Source organism: Lissotriton helveticus, chromosome 2_2 (assembly GCF_964261635.1).
Source record: "Lissotriton helveticus chromosome 2_2, aLisHel1.1, whole genome shotgun sequence".
In the NCBI taxonomy this organism is placed as follows: domain Eukaryota; kingdom Metazoa; phylum Chordata; class Amphibia; order Caudata; family Salamandridae; genus Lissotriton; species Lissotriton helveticus.
Genome location: NC_136060.1, coordinates 144,573,734 through 144,587,556, shown reverse-complemented (window position 1 = coordinate 144,587,556; position 13,823 = coordinate 144,573,734). Strand labels below are relative to the sequence as shown.

At 46.2% G+C, this 13,823-nt stretch overlaps 1 protein-coding gene across 1 annotated transcript in view; it reads left to right on the top strand.

The window, feature by feature from the left end:
* Nucleotides 1-13,823, top strand: part of ATP10D (ATPase phospholipid transporting 10D (putative)) — a 745,681-nt gene that overhangs the window by 592,791 nt on the left and 139,067 nt on the right. Inside the window, exon 18 of the mRNA XM_078678229.1 lies at nt 4,296-4,421. Coding sequence (XP_078534355.1) covers nt 4,296-4,421 — 126 coding nt within the window. The remainder of the gene's footprint in view (nt 1-4,295; nt 4,422-13,823) is intronic.

The window sequence follows — 13,823 nt, the reverse complement described above, 5'->3', positions numbered from 1 at the left end:
CTCGCGGTAGGTTAGACTGAGGTCTTCCCCCATCATCAGTGTTAAACAAGCCTTACCACCCACCTTTCAAGAAGGAGCTACTGACCCAGAGCGTCTTGGGGCCACGGGTTAAGAGAATTACACCATGTTACCCTTATCCAGGAGAGGAAGCGGTCTACCTGGTCAAAGTACCTCACATGCCAGAAATCCAGGACTCTGTTCCTTTGCTTTGCTAGTTACAAGATACTACTGAATTGTCAATTGCTATTGTATTTGCTTTGTTTCAGCATATCATGTGTTTACCAACTCTATAATTGAAAACAGCAACGTTTTAGTAGCTTTCTAGAAATTGGCTTGAGCATTGCAAGCCCTCACTCAATTCAATTCGATCCTTCAAAATTACTGTCCACAACGAGAAGAATGTTAGTGAGTCAAAGTTGCAAACCATTTTCTTGTGAGCAGGCCCACCATTTACCCCATATTTTAATATTTGTTTATTGGGTATCCTTTGATCCAATTGACCAGCTCCTCCGTTACTGCACAGTAGTCCATCCCTCTCACCCAATTCTCAACAGATGGTGCAGCCAGTGCTTACCAGTACATTGCAATATCACTCTTGGCCAGTATTATGCCCAGACCTACGTGTAGTTTTTCATTTTATTTTTTAAAAAACATCTATGTATTGATTTTTATGTTATATTCATGAAAAGCAATGTACACAGTTGCCATCATATTTTGCGTAGTACGCATTGTTCTTACATTATAAGACGTAGGCACCTAGTACATGTATGTATGTATGTATTTGCATACTTATATAGCGCTGTCACCCAGAGGGCATCCTGGCGCTTTGACACAACAAGCAGAACCACCGATGCCGAGCTCAGACTGCTCTTGGGAACAGATGGGTTTTGAGCCCTTTTTTAAAAGCTGGGAATTCAACCTGACTTCTTAGCAAGAGCGGGAGAGAATTCCAAAGTCTGGCGGCCGCAAAGCTAAACGACCGCCCACCCATCCTTATCCTCTGAACTCTGGGGACCGTCACCAAACAGGCAGAGGAGGAGCGTAGGCTCCGAGAGGTGGAATACCAAGAGAATAAGTTCTGCAGCAAAACTGGGCCCTGTCCATGTAAAGCTCTAAAAACCAGGCAGGATGCTTTAAAAAGGATACGCTGATGTACAGGCAGCCAGTGTAAATCCTGAAGTGCCGTGGTGGAAGAAGCAGCGCGCGGTCGAGAAAGTGCCAGCTTAGCTGCCATATTTTGGACCCGCTGCAGTTTGCCCACCAGCGTACTAGGTGCCTCCAGGAGTAGTGCGTTGCAGTAATCCAATCTACTTAGGATCAGGCCCCGCACTACCTCTGGCCTAGCCTGCGCTGGGAGCAGTGGTAGTACCTTCCGCAACATCCAAAGCAGCAGCATGCAGGTGGCTACGGTTTTGTTGACGAAGAGGTCCAGTTGTAGGTTGGGGCCAAACATGACCCCCAGGTTTCGAGCAGACTCTGCTGCAGTCACCGCCCCGGAGAAGGAAGGGGGCCAGAAATCATCCGGTAGTGCACGCGGGACACGGTCGTTGGAGCAGTACAGCACCTCCGTCTTAGATCCATTAAACTGGAGGGAGTTGGAGCGCAGCCAGTTCGATGTGGCAGTCATACAGCGGTGGAATGTCTCTAAATAGACAGCGTCTTTGCCCTCCAAAGAAAAGACTAATTGGGTATCGTTGGCGTAATTAAACACCGAGATGCCGAAAGATTTTATCAATAGGATCAGAGGGCGGAGGTACAGATTGAATAATATGGGGCTGATGGCCGAGCCCTGCGGTACCCCCTGCCCAACTTTCCGCACATCCGACTTAAAAGGTGGCAAAGCCACCACCTGCTGTCTGTTGTTGAGGTATGAGACTAACCAGTCCCTGGCCAGCCCCGTAACACCGATCTCCTCCAGTCTCTCAATGAGGGTGGAGTGGCTGACCGTGTCGAACGCGGCCGACATGTCGAGCAACACTAAAAAGGCTGCCCGACCTGTGTCGACCCGCGAACGAAGATTGTCCAACACGGCCACCAACGCAGATTCCGTCCCATGCGCAGGCCGGAACCCAAACTGGGCCACATCCAACCTGGTGTTGTCCTCTAGGAAACTGGATAGAGAGCGGGTGACCAACTTCTCCAAGATCTTAACCGGAAAAGGGAGCCGGGAAATAGGCCTGTAATTTGACAGACAGGTGGGGTCGAGTGTAGGTTTTTTCAGAAGGGGGGAAACCACCGCCAGCTTCCAACTCTCCGGAACAGTCGCAGTAACAAGCGACTGGTGATAGAGTACACAGGGTAGAAGAGTTCTTCCTGGAATATTTTCCAGAACTTATGCGGAAGAGGATCCAGCGGAGAGCCAGATGATGCAGTCTGTGCCAATCTACAGAACTCCTCGAAAGATGGAAAAGAGAAGCAGCTCAACTGAGGTTGAATGGAGAGTTCACCCGAAGCTCCCAGACTAAGGGGAGAGCAGTTCTGCCGGGGACGACTGGGAGATTTCTCCAAAGCCTCCAGACTAGGGGAAAGGCAGCTCAACTGGAGACAATTGGATGATACTCCCGAGTCTGCCGAGCTAAGAAGAGAGTGGTTCAGCTGAGGCAAACTGGAGGGTTCCTCCGGAGCTCCCAAGCTGAGAGGCAAACAACTCTGCCGGGGTCGACTGGAAGACTCTTCCGGAGCTCCCACGCCGAGAGGAGGACAACTCGGCAGGGGTCGACTGGAAGATTCGTACGGCGCTCCCGGGCTAAGAGAGGAGAGACACAGCTGGGGTCGACTGGAGGACTCTTCCGGAGCTCCCAAGCCGAAGGGCGAGTAGGTCGGCCGGGGTCGACTGGAAGATTCTACTGGAGCTCCCAACTGAGAGCAGCATGGGGGACCTCCTGGGGGAGCCTGACTAGATAGGCTGTCCAAGGAGGCCGACAGAGGCGAGACCCCCCTAGCAAGTCCGCTCAGAATCGTGATGATCTTGTCCTCAAAAGCGGCTGCCAGAGAGTCACATAACTCTTGAAACTAAGCAATCGGTTACATCAAAGGGTTAAGTAGGTGAAAACATCTGTGCATGCTTCCAGTTATATTCTGTTGCTGCTGGTGATCCTGCACTACTTACGATATATTTCGATAAGGAGGTAATTTGCCTATATTTCAATAAGCAGCAAAACTCAGTAAAAGGAACACCAAAAAAACTAAGCGTAAGATCAATAGGCCATATCAGACATTGGTCCACCCTACCTTGTTTGGGTTTCCCTCCTTTAATTTGTGTCCACAATTTGTGCTCTTACTCATTTGTTTGCAAGCATTTGAGAGAATGAACAGGCGCACCCATAGGAACAGTCCAATGTAACCATAATTGCTTTACATATGACAGTCAGCAAATTGTATACAGTTAACTCTATTACACTGGAAGGGTCATGCCAACATTGACCTACGTCTACATGAGAGATGGCGCATTATCGCGTCCATGCTGAGTGTGTGTAGGTGACGTGTGTATCTCTACCGTCATCATTAATGAATCAGGCATTCTTTCGACGCGATTTTTAGAAGAGGGGATAATAAGGGATGGACAAATAAAAGGGAGTACCTGAGCTGGCTTGGCTCAGGCCTCCAGCTTCAAGATGTACTGATTTGGTATGTATGCTAAAGGTGAAGAATCTGCAGTTAGAAGTATCTGTCAGAATATCTTGCTCCTTAGTTTGGCAATGCTCTTTCTGGTGGATACTCTATCTATACACAGATTTATCACTACCCTACTTCTTCTCTGTTCTGTGGAGTGATCTCTTTTTACCATCTAAAAATGTCCCACTTTAGAGATTTATACCATGGTACTGACAAATGTTTTGAGCTCCGCGTCCGAGGGCCTGGAAGGAGTCCGACAAGAAACTGATATCGGCACATATATGCGGCTCCACTTCCATCACTTCTGGGGCACAATGAAGCCAGCACGGATCTGCATGGCACACCTAGCAGCGCTCTGGAGCACTGTGATTAAATGTTTTCAGAATTAGTCTGACGCCTGGGGAATATTCTTAAGGTAAAAAATCTGCTGTTACATTATCCACCAGAAAGCGCATTGCCGAAGGTAAGTAACTTGTTTGTTGAATACAAGAGTCCAAATCTGTTCGTATAAACTGTGAGGCATTTGTCAAATGTGTTATTTTTCTGGAAATTGAAGTAGAACAGTTAGTCATAGTTCTTGTTTGTACCAAAAGAGTCTGAAACAGAATTTCTGCTTTAAAAGTAATCTCTTCCCTGGGCAATATGCTAATTATATCACACTTTTTAATTATTTATTGCAGGCAGTGTTGTCAAGTGACTTTGCAGTTTCACAATTCAGACATCTCAGCAAGCTGCTTCTGGTTCATGGTCATTGGTGTTACACAAGGCTTGCCAACATGGCCCTCTATTTTTTCTACAAAAATGTGGTATGTACTGTAAACATACCAGTAGCACAGAGGGTGTTGAAAACTTATTTCTCACGAGTGGTACAATGATGCTTAGATATATCTGCATGTGGTTGAAGTTGGGTAATGTCAGTTATGTATAAACAAGGACAGGAAAAAGTAACCATAAAATCCATTACTCACGAAATTGTAATGAATTGTGGCATTCATTGCATAACAATACCGGCTTTCCTTTCATGTTCTAAAGAGTACTGACTGCCATGCACTTGTATATAAACCTATCTGCTTTGCCTTCCTTCCGCTCTCAATTTTGCATCAATCTAGGAGGGCTTCCGCCTTTTCAAAATCTAATTTATGATAGTTTATTTTAACATGGCTTATTTGTGACTAATAATTAAAATGTACCATTCCTGGTTCCATGTTCTCCATTCCCTTATCCTTAAGGCATCAGATTTTGCATGTCGTATTGGCCAGAGGTACAATAAGATGCAATGTTTTTATCTATAATAATAATAATAATAAAGATATTTATAAAGCGCCTGGTTACGCCATCTCGGCGTGTCCCCGCGCTGTGGAGAAAAAGGACTGTCAGAGAAGAGACACAAACCCTACAACTTTTACCAACAACTAAAGAGTAAACAAGTGAGTTTTAAGAGAGCTCCTAAAGTTAGTTTCCGACCTTTCCAACCTAAGACAGGCCGGAAGTTTGTTCCAATTTTGTGCTGCTAGAAAGCGAAATGAGCGACCGCCCATTCTCGCTTTCTTAATCTTAGGGATTGCCAGTAGGTAAGTCCCCCACGATCTCAGGGCCCTACCTGGCACATATCTGGTGACCAAGTCCCCCAGGTATGTCGGAGCCTTGTGCCAGAGGATACGATGACAAATGAGAAGAGATTTAAACAGCACCCTTTTTTTAACAGGTAGCCAGTGCAGAGCCTTAAGGGCTGCCTTAGACGCCGCTCTTCTGGGTAGCCTCAGAATCAACCGGGCTGCGGCGTTTTGAAGGACTTGTAGCCGTCCAAGATTCTTTTCTGACGCTCCTAGATATAATACGTTCCCGTAATCAAGATGGGAGGTAACAAGAGCATGAGTCATCGTCTGTCTGGCTTCCAGCGGGAGCAGATCTAGTATTTTGGTTAACGTTTTTAAAACACCAAAACATTTCCCCACTAAACGACGGATGTGGCCATCATAGGAGAGGGCGGGATCCACCCACACCCCTATATTTTTTGCCTCAGTACATGGTATAGGGGTAGAACCCAGACACTGTGGCCACCAATCTGTAGTCCAGCTGGATTTGTCTCCACCAACCACCAGCACCTCGGTCTTGCCTCCATTTAACTTTAAGCAGCTCTTATTCATCCAGGTGGCAAGCTCCTGCATGCATGCCTTAAAGTTGGATGCCCCGACCGAGGGTGAAAGTGATAGGGAGATCAACAACTGGGTATCGTCTGCATGGGAGACTAACTCCACCCCAAACGCCTGTACCACCTCTGCCAGGGGAGACATGTACAAATTGAACAGAGTGGGGCTCAGGGCGGAGCCCTGAGTCACCCCCTGTTTCAATGCCACGTCTTTGGACTGAAATGTCCCACGTCTGATCTGGAAACTACGCCCTGTCAAGAAAGATTTCAGCCAGCCTAGAGCAGAACCCGAGACACCGCCTCTGTTCAGACACTGCAGCAAGGTATAGTGCGCCACAGTGTCGAACGCTGCACTGAGATCTAACATTATCAGTGCCATGGTGTGTCCCGCGTCTACTCCTTGCCTGATGGTCTCCGTGGCCCTTAGTAGAGCGGTTTCCGTGGAATATCCCGCCCAAAACCCTGATTGAGAGGGGTGTAGAAGGTTAGCCACCTCCAAGTGCGCTATCAGTTGAGTATTAACCACTTTCTCTGCTACCTTAGCTTTATAAGGCAGCAGTGAGATAGGTCGTAAGTTTTCAAGAATATCGTGGCTGATGGTGGGTTTTTCCTAATGGGCAGGACAACAGCTCTTTTCCAGTTCACTGGCAGCGTATGAGATGAAAAGGAGATGTCCAGGACGTGTCTGATGTAAGGCTCAAGGCACTCTAGACTCTCCCCTAACACCTTAGGCGGAGCCGGGTCCCTAGGAGAACCAGATTTAATACTGAGACATATGCTTCTTAAAGTCTCAGGAGGGGGGGACTGAAAACTATTTCAGTGTCACTCCCGTCTTACTGTCTCCTGACAATTCCTCAAAATCCAGTCCACTCATCGGATTCCCAGTGAATGACAAATAGATGTTCTGCCACCCTATTGCATTCGTCCACTGAATCATTGCTAGGTGCATTTAAACAGGCCACTGTAGAGATCTCCTTATAAATTCTAAGGAGTTCCTTTGAGGAGTTCTCAGCCTCTCCGATTCTAGTTTTATAATGGGCGGCCTTGGCGCCTCTCAGTAGAACTTAATATTTCCTCTGTCCTTCTCTGTATAGCAACCTCTCCTGTGCTCTAAAACCCCTTCTCCAGCTCCTTTCCAAACGCTTGCATTCTGCCTTGGCCTTCTGAAAAGAGGGGGTAAACCATGGAGCAGACTTTCTTGCTCTAATATCAGTTTTATTCAGGAGTAACGGCGCCACTTTGTTTAGGGCCTTCAGAATGCGAATGTTCAGATGTTCACTAGCACTTTCGCTGTTAGACCCTCTAGGGGGGGCCCCCCTCCCTCAGCTCTTTGTTAAAGGAATCCTGTGCAAAGTTTTTTCCACTTTCTACAAGGATAGCTGTTAGTCACTCCCTTCTGTGTGCCCTCCGCCGTTGTGTCTATGCTAAAAGGCACCAAGAAGTGGTCCGACCAGGGAACTGGCAGCGGAGTCCCTACCTCCACACTCTCCCAGCTAGCAAATACCGGATCTAGCAAGTGGCCTAGCTGATGAGTGGGGGAGCAGGATTTAAGATCCAGTCGCATAGACTGCAAATCCTGACGTAACTCCGCTGCCTCCCTGTGTAAAGGGTCCTCAAACTGCAAATTCAGATCGCCCAACACAAGAAGTTTGTTCCGCCTGATCGCCAAGTGGGCAATGCCCTCTTGAAGACTTGTTCTAAAATGGCCAAGAGCTCCAGGAGGTCTATAAATAAGGATCCCAGCTATTGATGACTTCGGTCCAAGTTTTAACAAAAAGCAACCGGCCTCGCTACTATTCACCGGTAAGGGGTCTAAGGTGCATTCGTAGGGTGCTTTAGTAATAACTGCAATCCCACCCCCCTGCCCGTTCCTCTATCAATTCTGGCTATATTATATCCATGAGGGAGGGCCTCTATTATATCAGGGTCTGAATTTGTCCCCAACCTTGTTTCCGTCAGAAACAGCACGTCTAGCTTTTCATCCATGAGAAGCTCCAAGATCTCAACGCTGTGTTTGCTGAGGGACCTACAGTTCAGTAGTCCGCCCAAAAGCAGCTTCCTGCCTGGCTGGCTGCGTTACTCCCAAATTCCCTTAAAGGAGCAATATTGGCAACTCCTGAGTTGTCACTGCCATGGTATGTCTACAAGCCTTCAGTATGGGGGGGCAGATCTATATTCATTACAACTCGGTCTAGTTCTAGAGTGACCCAAAATGTATTCGAAATCAATTAATCAATAAGATTTTAGGTGGGAATCTGCAAATGTATGCTCAGGGACTGGAGCTGTGCTGCCTAGTCTTGTTTGTATTTTATTTTCTGGACTAGCTTATGTTTGTCCCCCATTGACCTCTATAATCTACAGGTTTCGTGGAGGTCATCCTCATATTAATAAAAACATTAAATAGCCGAGTTTTGTCCGTGCTATCCAGGAGTACATAAAAACCAGACCTAGTTATATAATATCCCAGGTAGAAATATCTTAATCAGTCCAGTATGTTCTTTGTATTCTGGGATGAGTAGTCCTTTCTATCCCAATATAATATCAGGAGGACGCAGCTCGGGATGCAAATTAAGTGTGACCTTGGTGAGCTAAATATGTGTCCACCTGGTAAAATTTAAAAGGCCTGCGATATGTGGCCGAACCCCAAGTAGCCGATGCTGACCGCCAGTCTTACCAAGCTAGCCCGTCACTGGTGCTTGGTGGCAGCTGGTTCTGATTTAAGGTGTTGACCGACACTTCTGTATTTGCAGATATTTTTTGCAGACCCTACTGTAATGCCCATTGCATGCTCCTCTCTTATAAAAACCTCCTAGTGCCCTACAACTGGACCCTGCCTTCCCTGGAGTGTATAGTGATTGTTGTGGGGTGTATGAGGCGTTACATTGAGGCACCAGGGTGGTGTCTGTTGGAATGCACTGTGTGAGCCTGCACCAGGTGGTGATCCATTGCAAGTTGTGTTTATCTTCTGTGGACGTGCCATCCTGACTATCCTTTCTTTTCTGGATCCCTGACTAAAACTGCTCCTGTCTGGTCTGTGGACAAGAATAACTATCCCTCGCTTAAAAAAAAAAATGTCCTGTTGCTCGAATAAACTTCACTCAGGGAAACTTGCTCAATTTCATCAGCTAACTAGCGTGACCATTGCGCTGTGTATAAACATTTCATTTGTAAAAACAATTTTCCCCCAACATTTGTTAGGAGTCACATCAATGCTGTGGTTGCTGAATACTAAGATTGCCTAGTCTTGATTAATTTCCACCTCGTTGCTTTTTCTTCCGCCACCCTACGGAATCAGTATTACCAAGAAATATGCAGTCTTTAGCGAAGAGTTGAAGAGGCTTTCCAGGACAATATCTGTGCTGAACGTACATCATCTTGACCTATTCGCCACAACAGAAAGCCCAGATCCAACTCCAGTCAGTTCCAGAGGAATAGAGTCTTTGCTTGGTCCTGTCTGGTCTTGAAGTTCTATTTCGTTTGCTTCTCTCCTTGATTCTGAAACCCTTTAACTCATCCCTCTAGCCCATATTGTTCTGGAAATTAGCAAGATTGTAGTGGTGATTGAAATGGGTTCATTCAACCCCTATATCAGAGCTTGCACTTCATACCGGTCATGCCTGAAGGCTCTAAGGACCCTGCTTCCTCCCCACCACTAGACACTTTTGGCCACAAGAAGCTAGTATTGATTATAAACTCTTGACCTGTGTCTCCCGCAGGAAACCCCTTTATGTGTGCACTCGCCCTCTAGCACCTTATGAGCCCCTGCGTATTATCTTCCCTTACTGAAGGTGGTGAGAGGATGTCTGAACCCCTAGGATCACCGAGAACTGGACGCCATGTCTTTGAGCTGGGCTTTAGCACATAAAAAACATCTTAAAATATGTGGGATTTTTGATCTTCTTTGAGTGGTGGCTTTTAGAGCTTCTTAGATTTTTGGGACAATTTAACTGGGCCTCCCACCCCTGAATTTCCCCGTCTTGCAATGCGTGACAAAGACAGAGAGTCAGACATTCAAATAGATAGACTCTTGTTAGTTTTTACTTTTTCAAGTCAAACTTTAATAAGACCCTGCGAACCGAGAAGGATGCAGGCAACATCTAAATGCTTCTGCAAAAGGACACAGTTCGCTGTAGGTCTCAATGGCCTAGAAAATCTAGCGCCTAACACAAATGCTTTCAATCTCAGTCCAACTGTTCTATTTTACCTACCTCCAGATAAAAAAATGATTTAGTCATGCTTGAGGCACTAGCTGGATATTCCGTGTATGATGCTTCTTAATGCGACAGCCTTTACCTTAATCACTAACCCATACTACTTTCTATAGTAAGTCTTAACTGCTTAGCTTTGCTTCCACTGGAGATTCAAGTGCCCAAGAGGATCATGGTGATCACTTGGAGTGTGCCAGCAGTTGTAGCTTTCGGGCACCAGCGGTAAATGGCCGCACCCACCTCGGTATTACCCTGTCATTGCTAACTGCTCCAGGACTCTTAAAGGCCTCGCACCTTCTTTCACATATGTCACTAACACGAAGTAGTATCTAGTATTTAGTCACCCAGATCAGCCATCTAATGTTTTTGTTTCAATCGTTTTTGTTTTATTGTTGAACTATGAAGTCTGTCTATTAAATACCAAGGCTTTGTTGTTTTTTGAAGACCTACAATTTGTACTGTGACTGCGGTGTGATACTGTGATCATTAAAAGGTACTGTCAAATCCCAATATACTCGGTTTGCAAGTGCACAGCATATGTAAAGCCTTCAGAGACCCAGAGCAGTCATGCTGGTTAATAATGCAGGCGAATAATGCACTTGAGAAGCAGGGGCACAGCAGCGTGACTTGTTACAGTTCAGTTTATAATAACCTTACCCCCTCCCCACCACCAATTATCTCCCCCCCCCCCCCCCCCCCCCCCCCCCCAAGCAGAGCATGTCTTGGGCAGGGAGTGAGGCGCGCCAGAGATCCGTAAAATGTCAGACGAGGTGAGCTCGAAGCGCTAATGACGGCGCCGCTAAGGGCCACTGGAACAAGTGCAGGGAAACCATTCGCACACCTGCAGAGAGGAATCTCTCGAGAGTGGCTGCCCTGTTGTAGTTCTTTGACTTCTACACACACGATCGCTTGGAAAAGAGCCGATTAATATGATACTTAATGATCGATAAATGCAAAGACGAGGATGCCTTGTTAGATTGCCTGGCTTCCCGCTCTGCTTGATGGCATCCATTGTATAAATAGACGTGCACCCCGGTGCCTGACTGGCAAAGTTAGGACTTCAACTCCGCCGGCCTCCGTGGACTTAACTTGGCAGCGTCTAATGAGGCACCGAGGGACCGCGCTCCGATCCAGCGCCGCCGTCCACCTGGGAAAGAGAACGCTTTTCTCATGATGGAAGTTGTCTCCCTGAATGTTTCTTAGCAGTTCCTTGCTGCGTCTGTTTCACGCAGCTACAAGTAAACTGCGTGTCCTGTATTTGATTTGCCTTAAGTTCTTGTTAAACTCGTGTGTCGTAAGCCCCGCTCGAGCCCGCAGTGGCCCACCCGAGTGCACCCTTGGCCCACCCAAATAAAAATTCCGGGAACCGGGCCTGCTGTCCGTCACGATACGCTGTGGGGGTGCAAGGGAGTAGATTAGATAGGGAGTTTGCACCCTTGGAAAATACATGAGGCCAAGCAGGTGTGTTCTGGGCTGCTGGCATGAACCTGCAGGCCAAACACTTGTCTTCAGCAGACGCATGAGAGACAGAGAGAGTGAGTGCGTGTGTGCAGAAAAAAGTGGAAGAGGTTAGTATCCGCAGAGGTCATCTCAACATTTTATTAACATAGTTACTTAAAGCCATTGCATAAGAGAAACAAAGTATTAAAAATCCTTACAAAGTGATCAAATATTGTGTAAGCAGGTCAGAATATCAGTTACGTTCTTAGAATGTGTCTTGGTATGAAATTGTGCGCCATTGTTGGATAGTCCCTGGTGGTAACCCCCCTTGCGGCAAAGATTATTTCGACGTTAAAATACAGTGAGGCTGTGTATAAAAAGTAACACATTGCTTGAATTTTAGAGGTGTTTGCAGAGTGCTTAGAAGTTATTATAAGCAGAGATCGAAAGAGGCCTTTATAAATTGACTGCTAGGGTTTGATCCGCAGAAGAAAAGTGTGTAACACAACACTGAGCCATCTGCGCCTGCCAACAATATCGGTGGTCTACTTGTTGCTTGGAGAAAATGGAATGGCAGAACTTTCATTAATTCACTATCTGCCAGAACCAGTGGGTTCGTTTTTTTGTTGTTGTGTAGGTTGGTTCTAAAATGTGATAGGAAGCCAGAAGAGATGACGTTAATTTCAACATTGCTCTCACAACCTTCAGAGTCATTTAGCTCAAATATTGAGCATATATGGAAAGATAAAGAGCCACTGAAAGCAGTGTTGAATTTCAAATCCACAAGCCCTTGACATTAAATTGAAATAGATAATGAGGACGAAAGGATAGGTGCCATTTACTTAACTCAAACATGGCTTGATGATGCAGCATGCCCAAATTTGATAAAGGCCTTGCCTGAAGACTATGACATCATCAGGGTGGGTAAAGATGTAGGAGAGGAGTTGGCCTAACTGCTAGGACTCTCGACCTCGGACCTGGGGATCTGGGTTCGAGTCTCGGTAACGACGCTAAAACATCCTGTGATTCAGGGAAAATCACTTAATCTCCCTGTGCCTAACCAAAATTATTGTATGTCCTCATGTAACGTAACTGATGCTAAGTTCGCGCTATATAAAACTCTGTAAAAAAAAAAAAAAAAAAAGCAGGGGGTGAAGTTTGCCATGATGTTGAGGTCAAATCTGAATGTGCATCTATGTGACTCATCAACAAAAATTCGTCTTTTGATCATTTTATGCCTAAAATAAATATTAGCCCCACTCAGCCATAAAGAGCTACTTTACTTTGAGGGACACACATTTCAAATTTAGTTTGTTGGAAAACACCATTACTGCATTGATGCCTAACTCCCACAAATGGATGTTTGGGACTTCAACTTCGGTAATCAGGATGACAAAAGTGCTGCAAAGCTGTGGAATTCCTTCCATGATTTTGTTCACTAAATCTCCCCGAATCAACTCACATGAAAGGGCATACCTTAGTTTAAATTCCATAATAAGCTAGAACAATGTTTTAAGACTCCCACATGGATCAGACCAAACTTGTGTTATTTAGAAAGTTTCGCTCGTTCTGTAGAAGGAAGAATTGTTCTGGGACACTGCCTCCTTTAGGAAAAAAAAATCGAAACAACGCTGTAAGTGACTTTCAAATTTAACATGCACCAAGGGCATTAGATCAAACACTCAAAAAGTGATAGTAGGAATGCTTGCATATAGCCTAACCACTGGCAATTGCACAGGGTAGCATTCCAACCCATCATGTTTTTGTCGGCGGTGCTACCTTAGATTGTATCCAACCATATGCAAATCAGCCTTGCTGCTGCTCCAGCGAGAATAGACCAGCCTGAACTGCCAAGCCAGGTCTTCTCTGAATTGTAACACAAGACTGGTGTCGGCGTGGTTGGGCATCTTCAGTTGGGTGCAGCTTACTTCTAGTGGCAAAATGAGTATGGTACCCATGTCTGGCCATACCTTTGGCCACTTAGTGATTCCTCCCATCAATCAAAAAGTGAAGGGAGCAATGCTTGCTAATAGCGCAATCACTGGCAGTCGCTCAGGGTTGCATTCCAAATAATTGGATTTTTTTAGCTTGCAATTATTATTATTATTATTATTATTATGCGTTCTTATATAGCGCTCAATTACCCGTAGGCATCTCGGCGCTTGCCTTGGGAACCCGTCCTGGCTTTTTTCCCCTGTGAGATACCCATACTGGGCATCCCCAAGGTGAAAGCCAGGCATCCCGCCGCAGGGGGGGCGTAGTGGAGATTAAGAAGCTAATGCCCAGAGCTGCAGAGTGTGAACCCGTGATTCGAGTAGGCACCGAAACGAGAATTATTCGGTCCGTGGGTATTTGGGCTCAAGACCCTGCCGCGTCGGGAATTGAACCCTGGTCCCGGGTCTGACCTCTGC